Source organism: Mytilus californianus, unplaced genomic scaffold (assembly GCF_021869535.1).
Source record: "Mytilus californianus isolate M0D057914Y unplaced genomic scaffold, xbMytCali1.0.p SCAF_5, whole genome shotgun sequence".
Taxonomy (NCBI): domain Eukaryota; kingdom Metazoa; phylum Mollusca; class Bivalvia; order Mytilida; family Mytilidae; genus Mytilus; species Mytilus californianus.
Genome location: NW_026262701.1, coordinates 6,423,928 through 6,451,411, shown reverse-complemented (window position 1 = coordinate 6,451,411; position 27,484 = coordinate 6,423,928). Strand labels below are relative to the sequence as shown.

General features: G+C 31.5%; 1 protein-coding gene across 1 annotated transcript; it reads left to right on the top strand.

Annotated features, from left to right (window-relative positions):
- Positions 1-127: 127 nt before the first annotated feature.
- Positions 128-26,728, top strand: LOC127701575 (N-terminal EF-hand calcium-binding protein 1-like). The gene is made up of 12 exons (XM_052205539.1): positions 128-251; positions 7,865-7,889; positions 8,439-8,547; positions 9,606-9,729; positions 10,811-10,947; positions 11,819-11,940; positions 15,313-15,383; positions 15,881-15,934; positions 17,549-17,658; positions 18,028-18,105; positions 19,073-19,158; positions 25,191-26,728. Exons 1-12 carry the CDS (start codon positions 213-215, stop codon positions 25,214-25,216), a joined length of 981 nt encoding a protein of 326 aa, XP_052061499.1. The 5' UTR covers positions 128-212; the 3' UTR covers positions 25,217-26,728.
- Positions 26,729-27,484: the final 756 nt, after the last annotated feature.

Here is a 27,484-nt window from a genome sequence, read left to right as displayed (position 1 = left end):
TTTTCTTTGACAACACTACTCGGAATACAATCGTCATCATCTGACTGTACGTAGGATCCAATATGTTCCGAGAAAATTATTGTGGTATATCTAAATACCATATAATACAAAGTTGATGGTACTTGGGCATATCTGACAAGGATATGGGCTTTGTGGTCGTTTCGCTCCCCTTGACATTGATCAACCCTTTTATAAGAAGAAGAAAATAGAAGATGACTAGTCAGGCAAATCAAAGCTCAATATTTCTCGATGTATGAATTTATCTTATATTTATAAGGCTTTTAATAAGTTCATGGTATTGCTAAGGGCGAATAACACTAACTAGTAACGGAAGAGGGAATTGCTATGACCTAAATTCATGTCATTAGCTTTATATTATATTGTTTACTTTATTTGTCTCTTGAATTACAGAATATGAGGTAAAATGTATATAAACTAGCCCCACCAGACGCAATTACGACTGGACACAATTACGAACAATGTCAAATGTTTGCCCTCTGAAATCATATTTATTTATGATTATCAATAAATGTTTCTATAAACAGGTCAGGAATAACCACCAATTGGTGGATTATACCTCAATTGACGTATAATCCACCAATTGACATATAATGGTATAGACCAATTGACGTATAATTCTTTGTTTTTCAAAGCAAATTATTCAACCAAAATGGAGCATTGTTTTCTTAAAACCATATTATTGTATGAAAACATGTCAAACATTCCAAGTTTAGTATCGTGACATAACATATTGCATTTAATCAATAATTGTATTTGCAGTTTCTTCTATTGTTAACTTGTCAATTCTTGATTGGCAAATTTACCACTAATCACCTGTCAATGGACATCAATACTGTCTGCAGTCATGTGATTATGAGTACAACTCCACAGGTGAATGGAGCTCTTTGTTAATACTTGACTTTCATCATTAAAAGTCAATCATGGTCAATAGTACAGGTGTTTCAACAAAAGAATTGTTGTACACATGCATTTTCAAGAGATGCAGCAGGCTTTGACAAAACAGAAACTTTCGGAGGACTCAATAATGGTCATAAAATAGGTTGTAAGTTGCAAAATGATGCTCCTATCTCACACTAGCATTTTATAACAAAAAACTTTATACGTCAATTGGTCTATACCAATATATGTCAATTGGTGGATTATACGTCAATTGAGGTATAATCCACCAATTGGTGGTTATTCCTGACCTGATAAATAAAAACCCTACTAAAATTCCCTTGTTTTCATGATAATACAATTCATGTGCACTTGGTGAATGTTGATGACGATGACAAAATCATTCTGAAAATATTATAAGAACGACAATCTCGCCTGGAAATTATATTAAAAAAAAACATAAAAGTAAGTGCCAATTGCCTTCTTTTGTAGATATATAGAAAGAAAAATATCCCCTGATTCTGTTCATATGTGTGATGCCTTTTATCTTGCTCAAAATAACCCCACAATTGACGTTTTTTAGACTCTTGTGGCCCTATTTATGGTCGAAAGAAAATATGTTAACTTTATTGAAAAGTCCAGAGAGCTCAGAAAGAAATGTTGACCTATATAAAAAAAATTCATAGATGAATGAAAGGTTCTCCAACGACATGGAGAAATTTAAATATAGTGCTCCTTAAAAGGAGGAACTTACATAAAAGCAAAACAATTCTGAAATCTTTCCTTTACCCAAAACAGACATTTCATCTGCAACCACTGCTGTAATTCAAGTAAAATACAAACTTGTGCATCTTATTTTCCTCTGGAAATTGGTTTGAGATTAGATTAATGTATGTTTTATCAATCTAGACTGTTGTCATAGATTTCTTCTGCTAAGATATATCAAAATAGTGCTGTTCGGAATTGCGTCCATATGTGGCTCACTTGACCCGTAAAACCAGGTCATGCAAATCTTACTAAAGGATCCTAACATGAATAAAAAATTATGTTGGATATGATGCAAAATGGAAAGCCTTCATACATCTTAAATTCTATTGTATAAACAATTCAAGAAAAGTAGTCTACATAAAAAAAAATTAATCACAGTTCAAAAATCGTTCGTAATTGTGTCCAGTGAGGCTATCTTGCTTTTTATATATTGTTTGATTTATTCCTAAGAATACTCTTTTAGTAACAGTTGTCTCATTTTCATGTGTGTGTTCGGCTTTCATGTCGATCCGGCCCAAGTCAATCTGTCCCAAAGTTGTTCTGGCCCAAGTCGATTCAGCCCCAATTTAAAGTCCATCCGTGCCAAATTTAAAAAAAATTTATAAGAGAAAAAAATTATATATATCCTTGATGATTGGAAGTTCGTCAAATGTTCGTTACCCTACCTTGAAACAAAAGAAAAATCACTAGCTTGAAGCAAATATTATCCACTGTGAATGTAAATATTCTTTACTTATTTGCAAACAATCTGATACACTTAATTGATGAATAGCTTCAGAAACATGGTCAATCTGTCTATGTTTCGTATTGTGACCTGATTCCGTAAAATAAGTAGACATACTTGTAAGTTCGTGACCTTTGTCTTGGATGGTGGCTTTAGCGCATGTGCAACAATATATAGGTCAGGCCTATTGTGTTATGTATTGAAACATTACAGAATAAAATTGAGATCAAACAACAAATGAATAGCTCGAAAAAAAAAGACAAATTAGGACTTACTAACTTTTTTATTCTCCCTACAACAATTATTACAATTTTTACACGTGACTTCCAATAGTCAATTGGAAAGTCCAGAAGTAAACACTTTAAACACGTTTAAAATAACTTTAACGATTTCACAATATCATTAATGCATCAAGTTATTTTTTCATTTAAATTGCATTCAATGGCATAATATTTATTTACTCTTTACCAGCCAATAGTCGGCAAGTTTTGTTTTATCAAAATATTTCAAATCATTTTCTGATCTTAAAAAAATCCACTCACTTACGGACTTTAAAAAATAATAATCTTGGCCTTAAAAAAGGAACAAGAGCACCACATGATCTAAAAATAGATGATGACTCATTGTTGAGATGTCACAACATAATATTGCTGAAAGGATTTTCCCTGGAATTCAACGAAATTCTAGGAGAGGAATAAAACAGTAATAGTGGAAACAGACGTTTAAACAAATAATATGCAAGAACATACACAACTTCTCTTTTTCATGCCGATTTAAGTGAAAATGCAATGAAAAATATCCAGTTAAGTTTTTTTGAAGTAGCACATTGCTGATGATAAATACTTATGCATGACGTCACGAATAAAGTGGAAATCCCCCAAAAACTTATATTTCCTTTGTTTCTTGAGTTCCTCTTGACAACTTTGTTCTAATAGAGTGCTTAATTATCTGTCCTATGCAGATGTCTTTACCATGTTTACTAATCATACAAGTATAATTTCATGGACAATCATTGGACAGCGACCAATTAAGGCGCTGCGGGATCAACGAAAATATTTTGAAGGCGCTGCAAATCTCATTTGTCTGTTATCTTTAAAAAACTGCTCATTTGCAAGCCTCCAGGGAGCAATTTCGGAAGGCCTTCCACTGTTACAAAATGTACTTAACATCTTTGCATAATTTTATTTCTTTGTTGAATTGGTGAGATGAAAGGTTGAACTCTAATTTAAAAATATTATCAAACCAGAGAAAATTTGTTTTAGGCATATTTTTACCTCCCAAAACTAGAGAATTTTAGGGGTTGTAAAATAAAACTACTTATATAAGTACATTTTTGGAGGAGATTAAGGGGATATTATTCAAACCTTAAACATTGTTGAAAAGAAAATATAAATGTTACAAATTTACTTATACAAGTATATAATTACTTGCATCTTCAAGTAAATAAAAATAACTTGTATAGATATTACCCCTGACTGAATATTAAGTAATTTTATGAATAATAACAAAGATGGATGATAAAAAATTGTGCTTTAAACATATATTCAAGTATATAATGTTCATCAGAAAAGACATTTATTTGAATATTTTTTTTTATATTTAAAATATTTATATTTAAAAACTTGAACAGTTTCACCTCACACCTGTTTTTTTTTTAAATACCAGCTGGGTCGTTAAATAACTTGGGAATTCAGAAAATGGCCCATTTCATCCAGATTCTTGAGCCTTCAGACTATTTAAGTATGAAATGATAGATTTTATTACGGTCGTGTCTCAGTCATTACAGCTCCACTTTACCCGCAATCTACGATGTTGAACTACTGATAGATGGCTCAACGACTTACTACTTTTGATGACAGAAACCAATTCAACAGTGTACAGTCTGCATTTTGTCTTAATGTAAATGTTCGCGTCAGCATACACTCCAAAATCCATTGTGGATGGGGAGGGGGGTGTTATGATGTCCGAGGGCCTGTATCCATGGTGTTGGATAATGGACTGTCATTTCACCATCTCATGACAGTGGTCATGATAACACTTGCTGTCATCATTATTACTAAGTCCTAGACTCATCGACCAGTACTTCATCATCATGGTTGGTGGACTGCACAGCTGACCTACCTGGCCCTGGAAACAGCCGTTGTGAAGGCCGTAAACTTCAAACTAAAATAGTAAACAAACCAAATTGATCCAGCTAAACCAAAATGGCTGCCTTTTTCCAGCCTGACGACAACAACAAAAATATTTAAATACTCACCAAACACCTTAGGGCACCGAGCCGAATGTGCGAGGGCTTAACAGCCAATCAAGTTTGTTAAAAACCACCCAGTTAGTTAGTTTTAATGGAAATTTGAACAAACTGCTGTAGAAAACCACAGTCAAGTTGTGAAAGTGCAAGGTGATAAAATAATGCATACTTACAATCCTATAAGACTTTAATATAAGTAAAATATATGTGAAATTACAATACGTTGTTTGGAAGTTTCCATGGGAGATACCGGTAATCAATTTTTCTTTCGAAAAGTCTTCTATATTCAAAAGAATAATGTTTTAGGTTATCTCCCATGGAAACGTATTAACAATGTATTGTAATTTCACATATATTTTACTGAATATAAGACGTTTTAATTCAAATGATGTCTGATTCTTATGAATATAGAAGACTTTTCGAAAGAAAAATTGTATGAAAGCTTAGTTTGGACATTTTTTTAGCAATTCAAAATTACTACCTATCACCTTTAGCATGACAATAACAATAAAATTTCTATACAAACTGTTCGACTGATTTTTCATAATAACATTGAAGTGGAATTAAAGTCTTATAGGATTGTAAGTTTGTTCAAATTTCTGACCAGTTGCACAGTTCGGTTTTATAAAACTAATTGCAATTTGGTCAGAATTTTGAATAAATTAATTTGTAATAGGTGGAGAGCAACACTAACAGTTTAGTCACAGTAATATACTGTGAAACGTGGCTTGTGGGTTGATTTAAAACTTTGAATGAAACAAAAAGAGGTGGTATGGCTTGGCTTGGCTTGAATTGATATAGTATAATACATTAATATTTCAATTAAAATTTTGAAATTATTTTCAGTTAATACTTAACCATGTGAACAAGTTTTGGAATATGTTCGATTTAAAATATAAAAAAATGTCCCCTAAATACTTAAATTCAGCTGAAAAAAGTTCGTATGCGTTATGACCTGAGATTTTCTTCTTCAATGCATTTTCAAGTATGAAATTATTCCAATCCCTGATAATCCTTGAAAAGAATGATTGGCCATCATGGCCATAGGCATCTGGACTGGTTCTTTCTTGGTAGAAACGGTTTTTACCTCTGGTCCAGTTATCATCAGATCATTTGGGGTCAGATATTGTTGACGGTCTATGTTGATTAGATCATGCTGCCAGGATCTTGAATACATGTACATGTAGCATCTACAATATGTTTGTTTTTCTTTCTTCTGAAGGAGTGATTCCATCTGTTGGTTATGGGGTTGACACCATAATATTACAACTTGTGTAGTAGACAGTGATGTGTTACTTGTAAAATGCTTTTGCAAAATCTAGAATCTACCTGACATTTTATGTCATAAATTTTCATTCATAGTTACACAATTTTATTTTTTTTTTCTTGTCAGAAACTACCAACTAAATATCTAGCAATATTTAAAGAATTATTTTTTTTCTTTAATTACAAAGGAAAAGAAATTATCATTTATCATTCATGTCATTGTTTATCGATTAAAATCCAAGAAGGGAAACTATTCTGTTGATGAAATTCATTGTTTCTCATTAAAAAAAATATAAAAATTTAACAAAAAGCAACTTAAATCAATAAATTGAAATAATGTATTTGCATTGAAATATATACACATTTAACTAAGTGGATCAAACCAAATGTCTGTTAAATAATAATGCATTTTTATTACTTTTGGGATCATTATTATTCTGTCAGCTGTGTCATTTGTGCCTCTGTAGTTATTAATGTCAGACTACAGATTTCAGTTGTAGTTGGTCCGCATGTGATCCATGATTTTTATAAACATTTCAATGGCAGACATAGAAAAATTTACAAATTTAAACAATGTTCGGCAAGTGATTTAAGAGCCCTGAATATGATGTTTTTAATGCAATGAATGGATGAAACATTAACTAAAAGCAATTTTGATCACATTCTTATGCAGTATCAAACTTATTTTGCCAAAAATCAGAATGTTTTGAGGAATGCTCACGAGAAACAAGTGCCGGAAGTGAAAGAAAATACTTTATAAAAAGTTGTTTTGTTGAAATGACATACATACAACCAATCTACATATCAATGCTTTCACCATATTTTCCAAAAAAAGAAATCGTTAATGTCTATGAATTTCTTTACTTATAAACAAAAAATTGCCATTTCATCAACTTGGTAAAAATGGAAAATTACTGATGACATAAGCAATTGTTGTGAACACCAGGGTGATTTGATATCACTTTTGATGGTAAAAAAAAAATGAAGAGAGATACAGGAAAGCAACTTCTTAGCCCTAGTCGCCCAGTTGTGTGAGCCCTGTCTATTGGATGACAATCAAAGCATTCTAATAAGGCCAATACAGGTACAGGATAGACTGAAGTCCATCATGACAAAAATATTCTGGTGCTGCGGGACTGCAGCGTCATATCTGCCTGGAGAGAACACTAGGGTCTCATATTTTTGATTCAATATATCACATGCAGCAAATTTACAAAACATTATTTAATGCATTACAACCCCATAACTATATTTTGATAAAATGAATATGTTTCATTTTATAAAATTGACTGAACATAGTACTCTTTAATAAATTGAATTGAGTTTATATTAGTTCTCCTTTGTTTACTGTGACGCAGCCTGATGTTTGACAATCAATCTAGATAACTGTTTACATATAACAACAATTAAAGCATTTCCTATGGAACACTGGATACTTGCTGTGGTAGACTCATTGTCAATTGCTAGCTCATTATAAAAATAAGAAGATGTGGTATGATTGCCATTGAAACAATAAAACTTTCCACCAAAGACAGTAAAAAATAAAAGGGATTGGTGTAAAAGCATTCTTCTTGTTTCATAGAAAATTATTGATATATGTACATGTACATTGAAATACGATTTCACCCAGTTATTCAAACTGATGGTAGGAAACTAGAAACTTAATCATTGTAAGACAAAAATTCTAAAGCATACAAGTTGTATGACATGCAAAGTAATCAGATGTACTGGTGTGTTTTTGGATGAAATATATTTACAGTTCTTTAACTTTGGTGTGAAACAGCATGCATCAGTGTCTAACAAAAATGTCTAAGAATAATCAATTATAGAAGTTTCCGAAATAGTAGACTATAAGGCAGTTTTGAGTAAAGTCTAATTTGAAAATTACAAATTAAAGACAGTTGCACTATTATATATTATAAATATAATGTACATTTTATTTTGAATTATTCTTTTTTCAGGTGTTTCGAAGGGCAGACAAAAAAGGTTAGTAAAGGTTACAATCTAATACTTTGAAATTATTAATATGAAATTTAAGTGGTCATTTTACTGTAATTCATTACAAAATAATCTCATACCTTCACCTAAATGAACATAAATCAACTGTCATATTAAATTACAGTAACAACTGCCTTGTTTATTATAAGTCGTTTGAGATTTTTATTAAGGACACAAGAAATTTTTTAGAATTCCAGATCAGAGGTTAAAGCGCATGAAAACTTCATCATGTTCATTAATAGAATTGCTACAAAGATATTCATTCCTAGAGAACAAAACCATTTCAATACAGAAGTTTTATTTCAACTGAACTAATTAGAAATAACCAAAAGAATGACATTCCCAAAGTGTAATACCATTTCTGATTGGGTCCATATAAAATTATATACAATAAAGTTTGAAAGACCAGTAGAGAACTACACATTATTTTTTATTTACTTTTTATTGCCAATTATGGGACATTGTCTGATACTTAAATAGATCAGTCTACGATCATGTAAAAATATTTTGTTTCATTCATCTGATTGGTTTTTACAGATAATGGACAGATATCGTGGGAGGAGTTTGTCTCCTTCTTTGCCGATGGTGTCATGGGGAAAGAAGAATTGGAGACTTTGTTTAAGCAGATTGACACACATAACACCAAGTAAGTAATGTAAACATATATGACTCTTAAATGTGATGGTTGTTGCTAAATTGTAAAAGTTATTGTTAGTGTTGCTGCTTAAGAAATAATTATTTCATGCCATGCTCTATGCTCATTTTAACATGGGAGGCATTATATTTGTCAATATTTTGATACCGAGCGTAAGCAAGGTGTTAATTGTTGACAAATATAATGCCTACCCATGTTAAAATGAGCATAGAGCATGGCATGATAGAATTATTTCGATTCTAATAGGAAAATTTTGTACTTTTGTACTTCGAAGCAGACCTATAATACACGCTCAAAAGGCAGCCATTTTGATTTGATGAACCAAAAACGTCATAGAAAATCAACAGTTTAACGATAAAAAATGAACAGATAAATTTAAACTGACTTTTAGAATGATTTTATTTTATTTCCTAGCGAGCAACACCAACTCAAATGTCCATTCTGATCTCCTGCGTTGTTCAAAATACAACTGACGTTGCAATTTCAATTGTGACATCAATCACATGCAGCCCATGTTTTATTGGAATTAGAACATGGCTTTGTTTCCAAAGCAAAAGAAGAACGTCATATTAGAACTTGTGATTATCATACTACAGGAGCTGGATTACAATGGTTTTGCATGCTAAAGCTTGAAGTTTATCGTGAAAAGTGTGGTCTTGTTAACTTTATTTCTATGCAAATCACTTAAAAAGACAAAGTACAAACATGTTTCTCATGTAACCAAATTGTCCTTGTGTCTAGCTATAGTAAGGGAGGGGCTAGCCATAGTAAGGGACATGCAGATTTAAAGCCAAAAATATGAAAGATCAAAGCAAAATTGTAATTTCAAGGTACAAAATTTACTTACATATTTCCATACAGACAACAACAATTTAAGACCATTGACATTACAATTCATTGTTAAGGCATTTTTATATCCTTATCAAGTGAACTCCAACCAATATAACTATTCATAGATAACAAATGACCCCATAGCTAGTAAATGATTTAAAGGATTGGTATGGAAAGTTTAACTGTAGCTTTCAGAACTAAACATATTTTATTTTTAGTTACATAGATCCTGGTGAGCTTTGTCAGTTTTTCTCCCAACATTTGGGAGAATTTAAACAGATATATGATGTGGTGGAAGATCTTCATACCAAGATTAATACGGCTTTGCATACTACAGCAAAGGTAAGTTGATTGATTGCTTCATTTGTTGGATTTTCAATGGGTCAAATCATAGACTTTGAAATTATAATTTCCTGCCTCTTCACAATATTTAGAAGTTATAGCAGATAATATATGTTGGTTTATTACCCACATTATTTGTATGGATAAGGTGAATTTATTTTCTTCGTGAACATGAAAAATCCTGCAAAGTGTGTAAGTCTAGTACAAAGCAGGATGTTTCCCCATTCTGAATATGCATGCAACATTTGCTCCTGGATGTAAAGCAGTCATCATTCAATCATTTGTAAAAATAGACAATAATACCATTTTCAAACTTCACAAAATCAGAATATGTTAGACCTTCTTATGTTAATAACTGTTCAATGGATCTTGAAATTTTCAGTATTTTAAGATTTGCAAAGAAACATACTTAATAAACAATTATAGATATTCATTATGATGGTTTCAGTCTCAAAATCTATCTTTACATGCTGGTTTTCAAGTTAAAATCTATTAATCATACATAACAATATAAGCAATTTATCACAAATACAAAATTACACAAAAAAGTTAACATGGCTCCTGTTTTAAGCTTTTATTCATATTTACTGATAAAAAATTCTATGTAAAAAAAATTGAAATATAGGTGCATGGCCTAAAAAGGTACTTTTTTTTAATTTTTTTTTTTTATGAATTTTAACTTGTAGTCAAAAAATAGTTATGATAAGAGGAAAAAAAATATATGAAATGTCATTTGTCTTGGGAAGCAAAAATGGGAGGTAACTCATGACACCAAATATTTCCGACTTCCAAAGTGTAAAAAAATCTTAACAAATTGAAGTCTGAAACCCTTTTTATAAAGTTTAAACAAGAATGATATTTATATGGAAAAATCATCTCTCATTTCTTAATGGGTTGGGCTTAGGTGTCTAGAAAAAAAACATGTCTGTTCTCTTCATATAACTGAAAGGAAATTGTGTTTCAATGATAAAAAGAATCTTAATCATGAGATTTTAAAATCAGGTAAGATGTCATAGCATATAAATAAAGCAGATTAGGCAGGGCACTGAATGATATATATTTTTACTATTGTTGTCCACAGACATATCCAGCAGAGACCAGAATGAATAAGTTCATTAAACGTTTCCTGATGAAGGAAGTGACCAATCAGGTGTCAGCATTACAGTTACCTCTAGAATCTGCATCAGAAGGAATGGATGAACTAGCTAAGGAAGAAAGGTCTGTGGTAATGCTTAGAACCAAGTGTTGAAAATTTATAGGTCTATTGTCTACATTTTTATTATACCCCCGCTTTAAAAAAGTGGGGGTATACTGTTTTACCTCTGTCTGTCCATCCGTCAGTCCATCTGTCAGTCCGTCCTTCTATCCCATGAATATTTTTCGTCGCATCTTTCTTAGGAACTACAATACAAGGATTTCTGAAATTTGGTTTCAGGGTTTATATAAATCAGTTCTACCGTGTGATGCGTTTTCAGATTCATCATTCAACAACTTCCTGTTTACCGAACACTTGTATCATTTTGCACATGATAGCCAAGTTGAAAATTTTCATCACATTTTTCTCAGGAACTACAATACAAGGATTTCTGAAATTTGGTTTCAGGGTTTATATATACCGTGTGATGTGTTTTCAGATTCATCACTCAACAACTTCCTGTTTACCGAAATATTTGTGCAGGGGTATCATCAGTGAGCAGTAGCTCGCAGTTTCACTTGTTTAAAACTTCATGAAAGTCTTTTTTGAAGTCAGGTAGACCTATCAAGAATAATTGATAAAATTACATATTTCATATCAATTTTTTTCTCTCTGAAGAAACATATTTTGCATATATTTTTATGATAAAATTAGTCTCAATACTGAAGCAGAGAAAACTAAGAATGCTATTTTTTTAAAATTTTTTCCGAAATTTTATTTGCATTCAATGTCTATGTTCATGTCTGATGCATTGACTCCACTTTCCAGGTTTCCAGGTATGGATTTATGAAATCATTACATATATATTTCTGTAAACTATACATATAAAAAGATTTATTGTAATAATGCTTATAAGAAACATTTAGTCTGACACACAGTTTATTTTAATTGTAGTGGTGATATTAAGCCAGTTGAAGCATCTGACGTTCTGAAGAAATCTGATATTACACCAGGACGTGTGGGAAGACGTGCTAAACGTCAAACCAGTAACCAGTCACAAAACAGTATTTTTGATGGTAAATGATTTCTTATTTCAACAGCTTTCTCTCCAAACATTTATTCAAATGACTTACTGGTAGTTATTTATTTATTTCATATACATAATTGATTTTCAGCTCACCTGGCACAATTGTGGCTGTTTTGTTAGTCTTCGAGACGGAGGGGGGGCGGGGTGGGGTAGGGGGGGTTGATGATATATTAAAAAATCAGTTTACCAAATTCCTTACAAACTTTGGGTAATTTAAAATTGTTAATCACCTTTGAGATATGTTGTTGATGACCCTACTGCTATCAAACATGCTTTATGCATTATGAATTATATTTAATTTTACAAAACATTTGTTACAAACATCTTGGGATAAATTGGAAATTAATGTCTATAAATACCAACACAACAAAAATATTGTCACCTTTGCTTATAGAGTTTAATATAACATTCTAAAAATAACTTAGAGGATTATTTACTTCCAAACTTTTGAGAATTGTTAAGCCCAAAAAAATATTTCCTATGGGAAATTATGATATGTGACTCTATAAACATGACTACAAAAGTAACTAGAAATTAAAAAAAATGTTGACCAAACATTACTGTTATTTCTCCTTCTGAAGTATATCAGATAACATACTGTGGTTATTCTTGTAAAACATTTGTTTTGCATAAAAGAAGCAAGTATAGAGATGCAGACACATGGAACATGTGGAGCAGGATCTGCTTACCCTTCCTGAGATCACCCCGGTATTTAGTGGGGTTTCCTTTTTTACCTTGGTGTTGTCAGTTTATTTTCGACTTATGTGTTTGAATGTCACTTTGATATCTTTCACCTCTCTAGTTATTATTGAATGTCCCTTTGGTATCTTTCACCTCTCTTTAGTTATTATTGAATGTCACTTTGGTATCTTTCACCTCTCTCTAGTTATTATTGAATGTCACTTTGGTATCTTTCACCTCTTTAGTTATTATTGAATGTCACTTTGGTATCTTTCACCTCTCTTTAGTTATTATTGAATGTCCCTTTGGTATCTTTCACCTCTCTAGTTATTATTGAATGTCACTTTGATATCTTTCACCTCTCTTTAGTTATTATTGAATGTCCCTTTGGTATCTTTCACCTCTCTTTAGTTATTATTGAATGTCCCTTTGGTATCTTTTCACTTCTCTAGTTATTATTGAATGTCCCTTTGGTATCTTTCACTTCTCTAGTTATTATTGAATGTCCCTTTGGTATCTTTCACCTCTCTTTAGTTATTATTGAATGTCCCTTTGGTATCTTTCACTTCTCTAGTTATTATTGAATGTCCCTTTGATATCTTTCACTTCTCTAGTTATTATTGAATGTCCCTTTGGTATCTTTCACTTCTCTAGTTATTATTGAATGTCCCTTTGGTATCTTTCACTTCTCTCTAGTTATTATTGAATGTCCCTTTGGTATCTTTCACTTCTCTAGTTATTATTGAATGTCCCTTTGATATCTTTCACCTCTCTTTAGTTATTATTGAATGTCCCTTTGATATCTTTCACCTCTCTTTAGTTATTATTGAATGTCCCTTTGGTATCTTCCACCTCTCTTTAGTTATTATTGAATGTCCCTTTGGTATCTTTCACCTCTCTTTAGTTATTATTGAATGTCCCTTTGATATCTTTCACCTCTCTCTAGTTATTATTGAATGTCCCTTTGGTATCTTTCACTTCTCTCTAGTTATTATTGAATGTCCCTTTGGTATCTTTCACTTCTCTAGTTATTATTGAATGTCCCTTTGATATCTTTCACCTCTCTTTAGTTATTATTGAATGTCCCTTTGATATCTTTCACCTCTCTTTAGTTATTATTGAATGTCCCTTTGGTATCTTCCACCTCTCTTTAGTTATTATTGAATGTCCCTTTGGTATCTTTCACCTCTCTTTAGTTATTATTGAATGTCCCTTTGATATCTTTCACCTCTCTCTAGTTATTATTGAATGTCCCTTTGGTATCTTTCACCCCTCTTTAGTTATTATTGAATGTCCCTTTGGTATCTTTCACCTCTCTAGTTATTATTGAATGTCCCTTTGATATCTTCCACTTCTCTTTAGTTATTATTGAATGTCCCTTTGGTATCTTTCACCTCTCTTTAGTTATTATTGAATGTCACTTTGATATCTTTCACCTCTCTTAAGTTATTATTGAATGTCACTTTGGTATCTTTCACCTCTCTAGTTATTATTGAATGTCCCTTTGGTATCTTTCACCTCTCTAGTTATTATTGAATGTCCCTTTGATATCTTCCACTTCTCTTTAGTTATTATTGAATGTCCCTTTGGTATCTTACACCTCTCTCTAGTTATTATTGAATGTCCCTTTGATATCTTTCACCTCTCTTTAGTTATTATTGAATGTCCCTTTGGTATCTTTCACCTCTTTAGTTATTATTGAATGTCCCTTTGGTATCTTTCACCTCTCTTTAATTATTATTGAATGTCACTTTGGTATCTTTCACCTCTCTATTTATTATTGAATGTCCCTTTGGTATCTTTCACCTCTCTTTAGTTATTATTGAATGTCACTTTGTTATCTTTCACTTCTCTTTAGTTATTATTGAATGTCCCTTTGATATCTTTCACCTCTCTCTAGTTATTATTGAATGTCCCTTTGGTATCTTCCACCTCTCTTTAGTTATCATTGAATGTCCCTTTGGTATCTTTCACCTCTCTTTAGTTATTATTGAATGTCCCTTTGGTATCTTACACCTCTCTCTAGTTATTATTGAATGTCACTTTGGTATCTTTCACCTCTCTCTAGTTATTATTGAATGTCCCTTTGATATCTTTCACCTCTCTCTAGTTATTATTGAATGTCCCTTTGGTAACTTTCACCTCTCTCTAGTTATTATTGAATGTCCCTTTGGTATCTTTCACCTCTCTTTAGTTATTATTGAATGTCCCTTTGGTATCTTCCACCTCTCTAGTTATTATTGAATGACACTTTGGTATCTTCCACCTCTCTTTAGTTATTATTGAATGTCCCTTTGGTATCTTCCACCTCTCTTTAGTTATTATTGAATGACACTTTGGTATCATTCACCTCTCTTTAGTTATTATTGAATGTCCCTTTGGTATCATTCACCTGTCTCTAGTTATTATTGAGTGTCCCTTTGGTATCATTCACCTGTCTAGTTATTATTGAATGTCACTTTGGTATCTTTCACCTCTCTTTAGTTATTATTGAATGTCACTTTCATTTCTCATGCTTTGACAATACTAGATGTTAAAAATGGTAAAACTGATCAGTCCAGGTCTGAATAAGATGATTGTGTAATCATATTTACATTTGATCAATGATTTGTGGTTAAAAATATATATTCTGTTATTTTCTTTATTGTATATTACTGAGTTTTGCTGTTTTTTATTTTAGGAACAATGTCTTCAACTTTGACTGCCCAGGTAGACAGACTTTCTACTTTACTGGACAGACTAGAACATGGTGTAAGTAATCTCAGGAAGCTACAGAAATTAGATAAAATGTTCTATTTATATATTAATGATGTTTGTTGAATTATACCAGTCAGACACCAAGCATAATTTGACTGTTAGTTTACGACGATGTAATAGTCATTTTGAATACCTGTCAAACATGGGCAAAAGTGGAGTAAAATATTGTTGATATCAGTAAAAAAGACACTACTGTCTAACAAGTAAAATCATATTATCTTTAAAATGATACTGTTTTCATCCAGTTAAAGGGGGATATTTACAAGATTGAATGTCTATTTAAATCATGGAACTTTCAAAATTTCAGGAGTTGGAATTCTACATGCATATATATATTTTCCCTCTACCAAGAAATTTGTTTTGCATGCACACGTATAAAAATTGCTATTTTTATCCAACGCAATCAAAGGTTTGAACGTTGTTTTCAATTTAGACTTATATATATATATTTATATATGATAAAAATAGATGATTTACTTTCACTTTCTCAGGTAAACACTGATGGCTTTGTGGATGAAGATTTAGAGGCTTTGTCATCAGATAAAGTAAGAGATACCAGATAAGGACAATTAATTTTCCTTACAATGGCTTTTATTATAGCTGGCCTGCTTGGGTTTATTTAAGCTTTTACCTTTTACTGATTCCCTATTTCTTAGTTAGTCAGAGTCAATAGATATTGTCATTTTTGAACAATAAAATATGTTTAAACTATCTGAAAGAATTCTAAAAATGGATAAAAGAAACTACAAGTCTTGCAAACTAGTTAATTTGAAAGAACAAGATTTTTATGCCCCCGCCGTAGCAGTGGGGGCATTAAGATTTACCCTTGTCCGTCTATACGTACGTATGTACGTACGTACGACGTCCGTCCGTACGTCCCAAAATTGGTTTCCGTTCTCTAACTTGAGTTTGCCTCAACCAAATGTTATGAAACTTATACACAAAGCTTATTACCACAAAACACAGATCGAGTTTGAATTTTGGTGGCGTCACTTTAACCGTTCTAGAGTTATGCCCCTTTATAAATGGAAAAATTGCAAAATTTTTAGTTTCCGTTCTCTAACTTAAGTTTGCCTCAACCAAATGTTATGAAACTTATACACAATGCTTATTACCACAAAACACAGATCAAGTGTGAATTTTGGTGGCGTCACTTCAACCGCTCTAGAGTTATGCCCCTTTGTAAATGGAAAAATTGCAAAATTTTTAGTTTCCGTTCTGTAACTTAAGATTGCCTCAACCTAATGTTATGAAACATATACACGATGCTTATTACCACAAAACAGAGATCAAGTTTGAATTTTGGTGGCGTCACTTAAACTGTTCTAGAGTTATACCCCTTTATAAATGGAAAAATTGCAAAATTTTTATTATCTACTAAATATCAAATTATTTTTAAAATTGGAGTTATCTTCCTTTGTCCATGATTATAGTTGAATCAACTACAATCAATGCTCTATACAATGCAATGTTAAATTTTGACTTCCACTGATAAAACACAGATCAAGTTGAATTTGGGTAGTGTCACTTTAACCATTATTGAGTTATGCCCCTTTATAAATCGAAAGATTGCAAAATTTTTAGTTTCCATTCTGTAACTTAAGTTTGCCCAAACCAAACATTATGAAACCTGTACACAATATTCATTACCACAAAACTAAGATCAAGTACATATTTTTTGTTTCCGTTTTCTAACTTTAGTTTGCCTCAACCAAATGTTATTAAACTTATACACAACGGTTCTAGAATTATGCGTGTTTACAAATAGAAAAATTGCTGAATTTTTAGTTTCTGTTCTCTACTTAATTTAGCCTCAACTAAATGTTATGAGACTTACACACAATGCTTATTACCACAAAACTTGGATCAAGTTCAAATTTGGGTAGCGTCACTTTTACTGTTCTTCAGTTATGTCCCTTTATAACTATATGATATGCAAGCGGGGGCATCATCTGTGTCCACATGTGGACACTATCCACATTTATTTTTAAACAAATGCATGACATTTTCAAGGAATGTGTACAAGCTTTTGATAGTTATTCAAGACCTATGAAAAAATAAATAAAACATTTAAGAGGAGAGAAAAACATTACTCATGATTGCAGTCTAAATACATTTTCCATAATTCAAGGGAAGATAATTGATATTTCTGATTACAGTTTTACTTGGTGGAATTTGAGACAAATATTAAAGGAGATAGTAAAGAGGTTTTCAGGAAGGCTATGAGAACTTACATCGAGGGTGCTAATAATACAGAGGGATGTCTCAGGTGAATATTTATCTGGTTTATAAATTTCAGAATTCTTTGAATTTACTGAATATCTCTTTAGCCCTGAAATGTTGTATTTTTTTGTAACTTAATTTCACCTCCAGAAATTAATGTTGTATTTTCTGATAACCTACACTTGCCTCAATTTAATGCTTAAACAAACATATTTTAATGTTTATATCAGCCACAAATTTCATTTTACAATATTTGAATATTGAATTAAGATTTGCTTAAAAATCAGATTTCTGTACTGTTTTTACAACATTACTTTTCTTTATTATAAGTTATTTTGTTGGAAAGCCAAAAGTCAGACTGTCTTTAATTACTACTAATAAATAATGGTCATTTAAAATATATTATACTTTGTAGCACATGTGTTAGATATTATAAGGACATTGGATCATTTGCTTTGTATGAAATATGGGACTCAGAGGAAAATTTCAAGAAGTAAGAATTTAAATTATGTTGATATCATGAATCTTAAAAAATTAAATCAAATACACCAATAGGACATTAATGCAGGGGTATTTCAACCACATTGCAATCCAATAACCAATAAAAAAAACCCCAAAACACACATGATTTTCAGTAACATTGGCTTCCTAAGTCTTTGAAACTGGGGCTAATACATGATTATTGGTCCGAACTATAATTGATAGATTTTGTGTGAAATTATGTATCATTGTATCTGAAATATGAATAATAAAAAAAGAGGGATGCCATGAATTGGCAAAAATACCACAGAGGTCCACATCAACCACCAACACACCGACTCCCAAAATACCACAGAGGTCCACATCAACCACCAACACACCGACTCCCAAAATACCACAGAGGTCCACATCAACCACCAACACACTGACTCCTAAAAAACTAAAACAACAACAGACCAATGAAATCTAACTAGAACAATCATTATGAAATTCTGAATCATATTTTGAGTCACTGTCAAACATTATTAATTATTGATGTACTGCAATTTCAAAATTTTTTCGCAATGTTTTAATGCAACTGGATTAATATCACTTTTTAATTAAAAAGAAATTTCAATTTTTATTTTGATCACATTTACATGCAATTTCTAAAGTAACATTTTGATATGATATTGCTCAATTATACTTAGCATTGTTCTTGACCTACAATTCAAGGATATATACATATTTAACAAGATACCTTCCTTGGAAGGAGACAACTGTTGTGAATTCAAGCAAACAGAGCATGAATGATAATGAATGTAATATTTCACCAGTTATTTGTTTAAACATATTTGTTATTCATAGCACGCAATACATTTGCCAAAAGACTAAATAACTGAGATTTGAGTGGCAGCATATAGTGGTCATCCTGACCTGTGGTTGTTATAACTCTCTGACTGCATAGTTTACATTTAATCCAATAAACAATTTGTTTACAGATATAATGGTGATGGGACTAAGTTTTCTGTTCAGATGAAAGATTATATTGATGGTCCTGTCAATAACAAGGGTCTTGATTTCCCAGGTGAGATTATATATTGTTATCTGAAACCTTTAATAATGATAATGTTTACATCAGTAGGCCTTGTATTTTCACTTACGATTTCAATAATATGAATTAGAATTGGTGCATTGTATTAAACAAATTACCATGAGAAGTATTAGTGTCTTAAAGTGTACGTTTCAGTTGTGAGAACTTTGTATTTGTTAGGTTTTAACATTTTAGCCAACAATCTTTACATATTTAAAAGTATGCATAAATATTTTGTGGTTATATTAGTAAAAAATATATTATGTATGATGCCCAAGAAGACAATCTCACCTTTTAAAAGAACATTATATACTGTGATTTTGTTTTAATTTTAGCCAAATAAATATCTGTATTACAACAACTGCAAAATTCTTAATTTCCTCATAGAATTATATAGAGTGAACCAACACCTGAAGTAGTAATCATGCGGTTGAGTAATAGTGGGTGGATACCGAAAGGTATTCACAGTTGTCTTTCACTAGATAAGTAAATAAAACGATAATAAAGACAACACCCATCAATTACCGCATGGTGACATTTTAATGTGGTCTACATGTTTTGCCAGTAGGTGTGGCGTCTTCAGGAAAAATACAAGTATGAACAATTACGGTGAAGTATGAATTCTGTGGTTGTGTGGTCGCAGAACTAAATGTCGTAATAAATGTAGTCATAATGATGTTATTGTAAATTGAAAGTGAAAGTCATAATGTATGTATAAATAGAAATTAAAAATGTAATTCTAATATGAAGTGCTTCTTTCGCTTTGTAAACAACACCGTGATAAAATTCTCGATATATCTATACTTAGTGCAGACTCAGAGATATACATAATAATGGATGTTACAATATACCCCCCTTGTAAATCCACATGTATTGGAACCTATTTGCAAACGCTATGCATATTTTATTGATTTAAAAATTGCAATTGAAAAAAGACTACAGAACTTTTATTCTTATTCGGATGCATAACAAAAAGAATTAATGCACAAGAGCTCGGAGAAATCTACAAAATCAAAATAAAATAAAATTCCGCGAAAGTCCATTAATGCTTTTGGCGCATTTAAGTCATTTCAAAACATGACGTCATACAAATGAAAACGCTAAAGCTGAAGGTTTTCCATTACGTGAACCATCGAAATTCGTATAATATTACATTAAAATGGATTTTTGAGGTAGGTGTTGTTTTATTTTCTATTTTATTGCATTATTCGCATATTTACTGATTTCAGCAAGTCAACATGGCGGCTCCTTAGTTACGAAAGGTCAACTTTGGATTTGACGGTAGCTTACGAGAAAAACATGTAAATTAAAAATGGCAAATGTTGGGTTTGAGAATTAAAAGAATTAAGCACATTTTTTCTAGCGGTCGTTTACGAAATAATTTATGCAAGCTACAGATTTATTAGAATGTTTTAGCTTTATCTAACAGGGAGTAAAAAAGAACAGCAACACACACGACATACCCACCCTCGCTTCAGTTTTTTAATGACCGTTTTTGTCCTATTAGAATCGAAATAATTCATGGAAGCCATAGATTTGTTGTAAATTTACACATGGCCTGGGCTGTGATATTCGTTAATTTTATCCCTCACTAACGCTAAGGATAAAATTCTAATATCATGGCCCAGGCCATGTGTAAATTTCCAACACATCTATGGCTTTCATGAATTATTTCTTAAATAAAAAGTTATATATAGAATTGTTAGTACTCTCTTGTCTTGTAACAGTGGATCGTGTGGTTGGTATCTATGCCGTTCATTTCAATGTTGGGATATTCTCCTGTAATGTGCCGATATCCTTCCAGGAAGTGATAGCTGGAATATATAGATAAACTTAGGGCCGTTTCCAAAGTTGTAACTAAAATTGAGAATGGAAATGGGGAATATGTCAAAGAGACAACAACCCGACCAAAGAGCAGACAACAGCCGAAGGCCACCAATGGGTCTTCAATGCAGCGAGAAAATCCCACACCCAGAGGTGGTCCTCAGCTAGCCCCTAACTAAAATTGTGTGCTAGTTCAGTGAAAATGGACGTCACACTGAACTCCAAAACATATAAATGAACTAAAATTAAAAAAACATACTAGACTAAGGGACCATAGATTTATTCTAACGAGGAAGCTCCGAGCATGCTCGGAGGATGCTCGGAGCTTTTTAAGTAGGCTCTTCTCAGCAGTTTATGTGACAATAATTATCATGATCCATTAAGATGTCAATCAAATCTATAGCACTTCTATAATAAGGAAAGTAGAGCATTATAGAGGAAGCTCAATTAACACCTGTGTAAACATCTGGTCTATTGAAATGAATCTTGCATTAATTTTACAAAACTATAAAATAGGTGAGAAATTCTTCAATAGAACTGTACAATGCTTGGAAAGAAATATCAAGTCTTCACAGAAAGAAAATGTTTTTAAAACATTTTCTGAATAATTATCATTCTTTTTCAATATAAAAAAAATACTCAAATTTTATATTTAAAATATAAATATATTTTAAATTTATACTATATAAAATGAAATATAAAAATCATCAAAGACACAAGCTATGGTTATTTATTTATAACCATACTACCAAAACATAGTACATTCAGTTTCATGTATCTTGGGTGTTTCAAAGCAATAAAGAGATTCTATTTGGTGTTCTATAAAATATTTTGGAAATTTTAGGGGACATGGCTACTAAAGCTTGTAAACAGGGAAAAAAGGGGGAGAGAATTTCATTGGTTAACTTCTGGTGATGTTTACTTTCTTATATGCACTGAAAAGTTATGTTGTATTTTTACTGTAGGACAGGACAGGATAAATCTTTACTCATGTCAAGCATTTCTTTATTTATAACATAGATAAATTCTGCACATTTTTTTTGAAAAATACCAATTAAACGAAGACTGATAGAGGAAAACAATTTTATGTTAGATTTTCACTGTAACACTGGACAGGATAAAACTTTACTCATGCCAAGTATTTCTTTACTTAAAACAAAGCCAAATCTGCACAATTTAAAAAAAAATGCCAATTAAAGAGAGACATACTAGAGGGAAAACAATGGTGGTATTACCCCCTCAAACCAGCCGTCCAATACTGAATTACAACTTTTCCTAAAGTAGCCATCATTTTCTATAAAAGAATTAAGTTTGCTTTTTTATATAAAAAAAAACATATTACCATTGTTTAGTTAGAGGCACTACTTAAACAAGTAATTTTCAAAATTACCTATACAAGTTATGTTGAAAATGAGGCTGTTTCAAATATTACTAAGTAACTTCTGTTAATATTATTTTTATATGTGTCCATTCATACAGGTTTTACTAGCGTTAACAAATTTTCACAGACATCTGGTTATTTTCCCAATGAAATATAAAACTATTCAAATCCTCCTGAAACACTAATTGCCTTTCTGATGCCACACTTCTTGGTCAACGATTGGTCTCTTGGGGCTATTAAAATATCATTTTCCCTTAAAATCTAAGAGATGGACAGGTATGAATAGATGGAACCTTATGATGTAATTAAGACTTGAAGTTATTTATAATTTGTAATCTTAATCAAAAACAATTACATATGTTCCTTAAATAATTGTAAGTACTAAGTTTTTCAAAGATATATAAAATAATTTATAACAGTAATATTTTTGTTATTATTTTAAAGTAACCTCTCTATACTTATCTCAAATTGGATAAATACTTAATTTTATTTAATGAAATGATCTAAAAATTCTTAAAAACTTCATTTAGTCCATGCTTCTTTTGACATTTAAAATAACTATTGAGTTATTAAATAATTTTTAAAAACAAAAAATACCTATATAAGTAACTAAAAAAAATAACTTGTTTAGTATTGCCCCCTGACTGTTGTTTGTGTCTTGATAACTTTTATGTAGCATATTATATAATATAAACTATATTTAAATCATATCAACTCATTATAAAATTTGAGAATTTTTTTATTATAGAAAAAAAAATGATTATTAAATATAATAAGAAAATATTTAAATGACTTTTACTTTTTGTGGATACTTGAGATTTCTTTCCAATCATTACACAGTACTGTTGAAAAATTTCTAATCTATTTTATAGTTTCATAAAATTTCATGCAAAATGTATTTGAATAGACCAGATGTTTACACAGGTGTTAATTGAGCTTCTTCTATAATGCTCTACTTTCCTTATTATAGAAGTGGTGTAGATTTGATTGACATCTTAATGGATCATGATAATTATTGTCACATAAACTGCTGAAAAGAGCCTACTTAAAAAGCTCCGAGCATCCTCCAAGCATGCTCGGAGCTTCCTCGTAAGAATAAATCTATGATCCCTAACAAAGGCCAGAGGCTCCTGACTTGGGACAGGCGCAAAAATGTGGCGGGTTAAACATGTTTTGTGAGATCTTAACCCTCCCCATATACCTCTAGCCAATGTAGAATAAAGAAACACATAGCAATACACACAGTAAAACTCAGTTTAAAAGTAAATATTCTAGCTATCAAGGACTGGAAGGATATCGGCACATTCCAGGAAAATATCACAACATTGAAGTGAACGGCATAGATACCAACCACACGATCCACTGTTACAAGACAAGAAAGTACTAACAATTCTATATATAACTTTTTATTTACATTTTTAATTTCTATTTATACATACATTATTACTTTCACTTTCAATTCACAATAATGTCGTTATGACTACATTTATTACCACATGTAGTTCTGCAAACCACACAACCACAGAATTCATACTTCACAGTAATTGTTCATACTTGTATTTGTCCTGAAGACGCCACACCTATTGGTGAAACATGAAGACCACATTAAAATTTTACCATGCGGTAATTGATGGGTGCTGTTGACTTTATTATCGTCGTTGGCGTCGTTTGAAGACACATTGGTTTTCGCACTCTTTCTTTAGTTTAAGTGAATGGATCTCTTTGAAATTTTACCATAATGTTCAATACCACAAAAGGAAGGTTGGGATTGATTTTGGGGGTTATGGTACCAATAGTTAAGGAATTGGGGGCCAAAAAGGGGACAAAAATAAGCATTTTTGTAACTTCCAGACATAACTTGTGTGTTAGTGTATGGATCTCTCTGACATTGTACCACAAGGTTCCATATCACAAAGGGAATGCTGGAATTGAGTTTGGGGGTAATTGCCCAAAATGTTTAAGAAAAAGGGGTAAAAAAAAAGCATGTTTCTAGTTTCCAGACAATAACTTGTGTTCAAGTGTATAGATCTCTCTGAAATTGAACTGCAAGGTACCATACCACAAAGGGAATGCTGTGATTGATTTTGGGGTAATTGCCTCAAAATGTTAGGAATAAGGGGCCAAAAAGGGGCAAAAAACAAGCATTTTTCTAGTTTCAGGACAATAACTTGTGTGTAAGTGTATGGATAAAACAAGCATTTTTCTAGTTTCAGGACAATAACTTGTGTGTAAGTGTATGGATCTTTATGAAATTGTACTACAAGGTTCCATATCACAAAGGGAAAGCTGGGTTTGAGTTTGGGGGTAATTGCCCTAAACGTTTAGGAATTTGGAGCCAAAAACAAGCATTTTTCTAGTTTCCAGACAATAACTTGTGTTCAAGTGTATGGATCTCTCTGAAATTGTACTGCAAGGTACCATACCACAAAGGGAAGGCTGGGATTGAGTTTGGGGGCGATGAATCATAAGGGGGTTCAAAAAATTTGGGCGGGATTTTATTTCCTTTTTTTCCTTTTTTTCCTTTAAAATTTTCCATTTTAAATTCGTTATTTCCGATTTATATATAAAAGCAAATAATAATGATATGGTTTGAATAGGTAAATTAAATTTTTTTAGGTTCTTAGACCACATTCATTCTGTGTCAGAAACCTATGCTGTGTCAAATATTTAATCACAATCCAAATTCAGTGCTGTATCAAGCTTGAATGTTGTGTCCATACTTGCCCCAACTGTTCAGGGTTGGACCTCTGCGGTCGTATCAAGCTGCGCCCAGCGGAGCATTTTATTAATATATATTATATTATTGTTATTTGTTTAACAGCCTCTTGGTGGAAGAAGAATGCTTAATGGACATATATACTCAGCTGTAGAAGACCAAGATTAAGAAGCTCATGTTATAGATATGCATGTTTATAATAATAATAATAGTATATAGCCAATTTCTTACCTATTGTTGTTTATAGAAATATTACGACCATTGTTGACTAGATCTTATTTATTGTTTTATTCCTATGTTTTACACCTTTAATGGAAGTTATATATGTTATTGAACGAATTTCAGTTTTTTAAACACATGTTATAAGTTGACCAAGTATTCAACCAGTTTAAATATCATAATAAACTTGTGAAAGGGTCATTCAGTGGTGACTGTTAAAAGGAAGAAAAGCAATATTTTGAGTATTTTTTACTCTTTGTACAAGGATGATGAAATAATGAAAATAATTATTGAATATGAAATAAAACAATAGGAATCAAGCATTTATAGTCTCAATTGTGAAGCCTTTATTATAAATTCTTTATAGTAAGATTAAGTAAAAAAAACAACCAGAAATAAAGAGTCATCTGACTTAAGATATCCGATGAGTATAGTCATGACAAATATTATATTTTTACTTGTATTATTTATTTGTTGTTTGCTGTTATCCATGGACTTATTTTAAATCATAATTTTTAGAACACGTTTTCTTTGTTTTTTTAAAGGTATATTATTTGTTATATGTTAAAAGGTGTTAATTTGTCCCATAAATGTTAAGTCCCCAGTCTTTATTGCTCCTTTTAAACCCTTTAAAAGAAATTTTTTACTTGACTATTATCTAAAAGACTACTTCATTTTGAAAATTTCAAATAATGTTTTACTGTCTGTTGTAATCAAGCATTTATTGTCCAACATTGTGACACCTATATTATTTACAGTTCATAGAAAAGAAAATTATTTGTATATGACATATTTTAAAATGTGTACGTAATGTATTCATAATACTCACTAACAACTTAATGCACCTTATGATAGGTTTAATGTTTATATTTAATTAATTTGATATCCATAGAGGACACTTTTGTAAAACATTTATATACATGTATGTATTTTTGTGCAATAAAGTTAGAACTTATACAAGGTCTGTGCATGTTGCCATTGTTCTCAAAATCCCAAAAAATAATAATTATTCAAAAATGAGACCTTATTGATGCAAAAATTATTCAAAATTAGGATTTTTATCAACAAACTGCACAATTGATGCTTTAACCATGTCATTGCCCTCACTTGTTCATTTTAAATTAGTCAATTATGGCACAGATTTCTCAGTCAAATGATTATGACAATCAAAAGGAATTAAAGGACCAATGGGGTGAACCTACTTCTTTTCAGGCAAAAGTGCGCACAACTTCTGGAATTTGGGTTCAGACTTCACATACAGCTAGTTTTCTGATGATCATTTTAAAGTTGCTTTTAATGTTTCATGTTTATGGATTCCAGTATGTATTTGATTTTGAACACCACTGCTTATGGTGAATCAAATTAATCTTCATATGTTTTTTGTAATGAAAGTAAAAAGATACCAATAAACCAATTAAGAAAGACGGACATTGTCATTGCTATGGCCAGAAACCAAAGATGACAGGAAAAACAACATCCCAGTAAACTCTATATTTGAAATTTAAGATTAAGAAACATGAAGCCCACTACCAACTGGCAAGTGTTCCTGAAGGATTAGCATTGCAGCTTCACTAATGGCACCTGAAATTAACTTAAACTCAATGAGTCATAGTTGATGATACGGCTTCATTACATAGTGGATTGGTTAAATTCTTTTGTTTCGCCACAAGACATTGTCCAATTTCAAATGGTTGTTTAGGGGAACTTAATATATGGTTAATGCATAGACTATTTACAAGTCCCACTCCTTAGGTTGCCATGGTTGGATCCCCCTTTTTCAAATCCCGGATCTGCAACTGAATTCAAAACAATTTGTTCTTTCAACTTCAAATTCTGAAACACAGAAGAATGTGACTGAAGTAAAATACAGCTCCTTATATGTGTAAAAGTATCATAACATGAAATTCATTAAAGGCAATATTTACATGAAAATGAGGGGCAAAGATACTAAAGGGATATTCAAACTCATAAGTCGAAAACAAACTGACTACGCCACAGAATAAAACCCATCCGAAAAAACGACCAAGAGACAACAGTATACGAAACACAACATTAAACTACACACTGAGCAACACAGAATAATTCAAGCAGCAATTGTTGCCATACATTACTTTATTGTCATTGATGTCATAACATGAATGATTGAAGCATTTGTTTTTATTTCTTACGAAACTATGTTA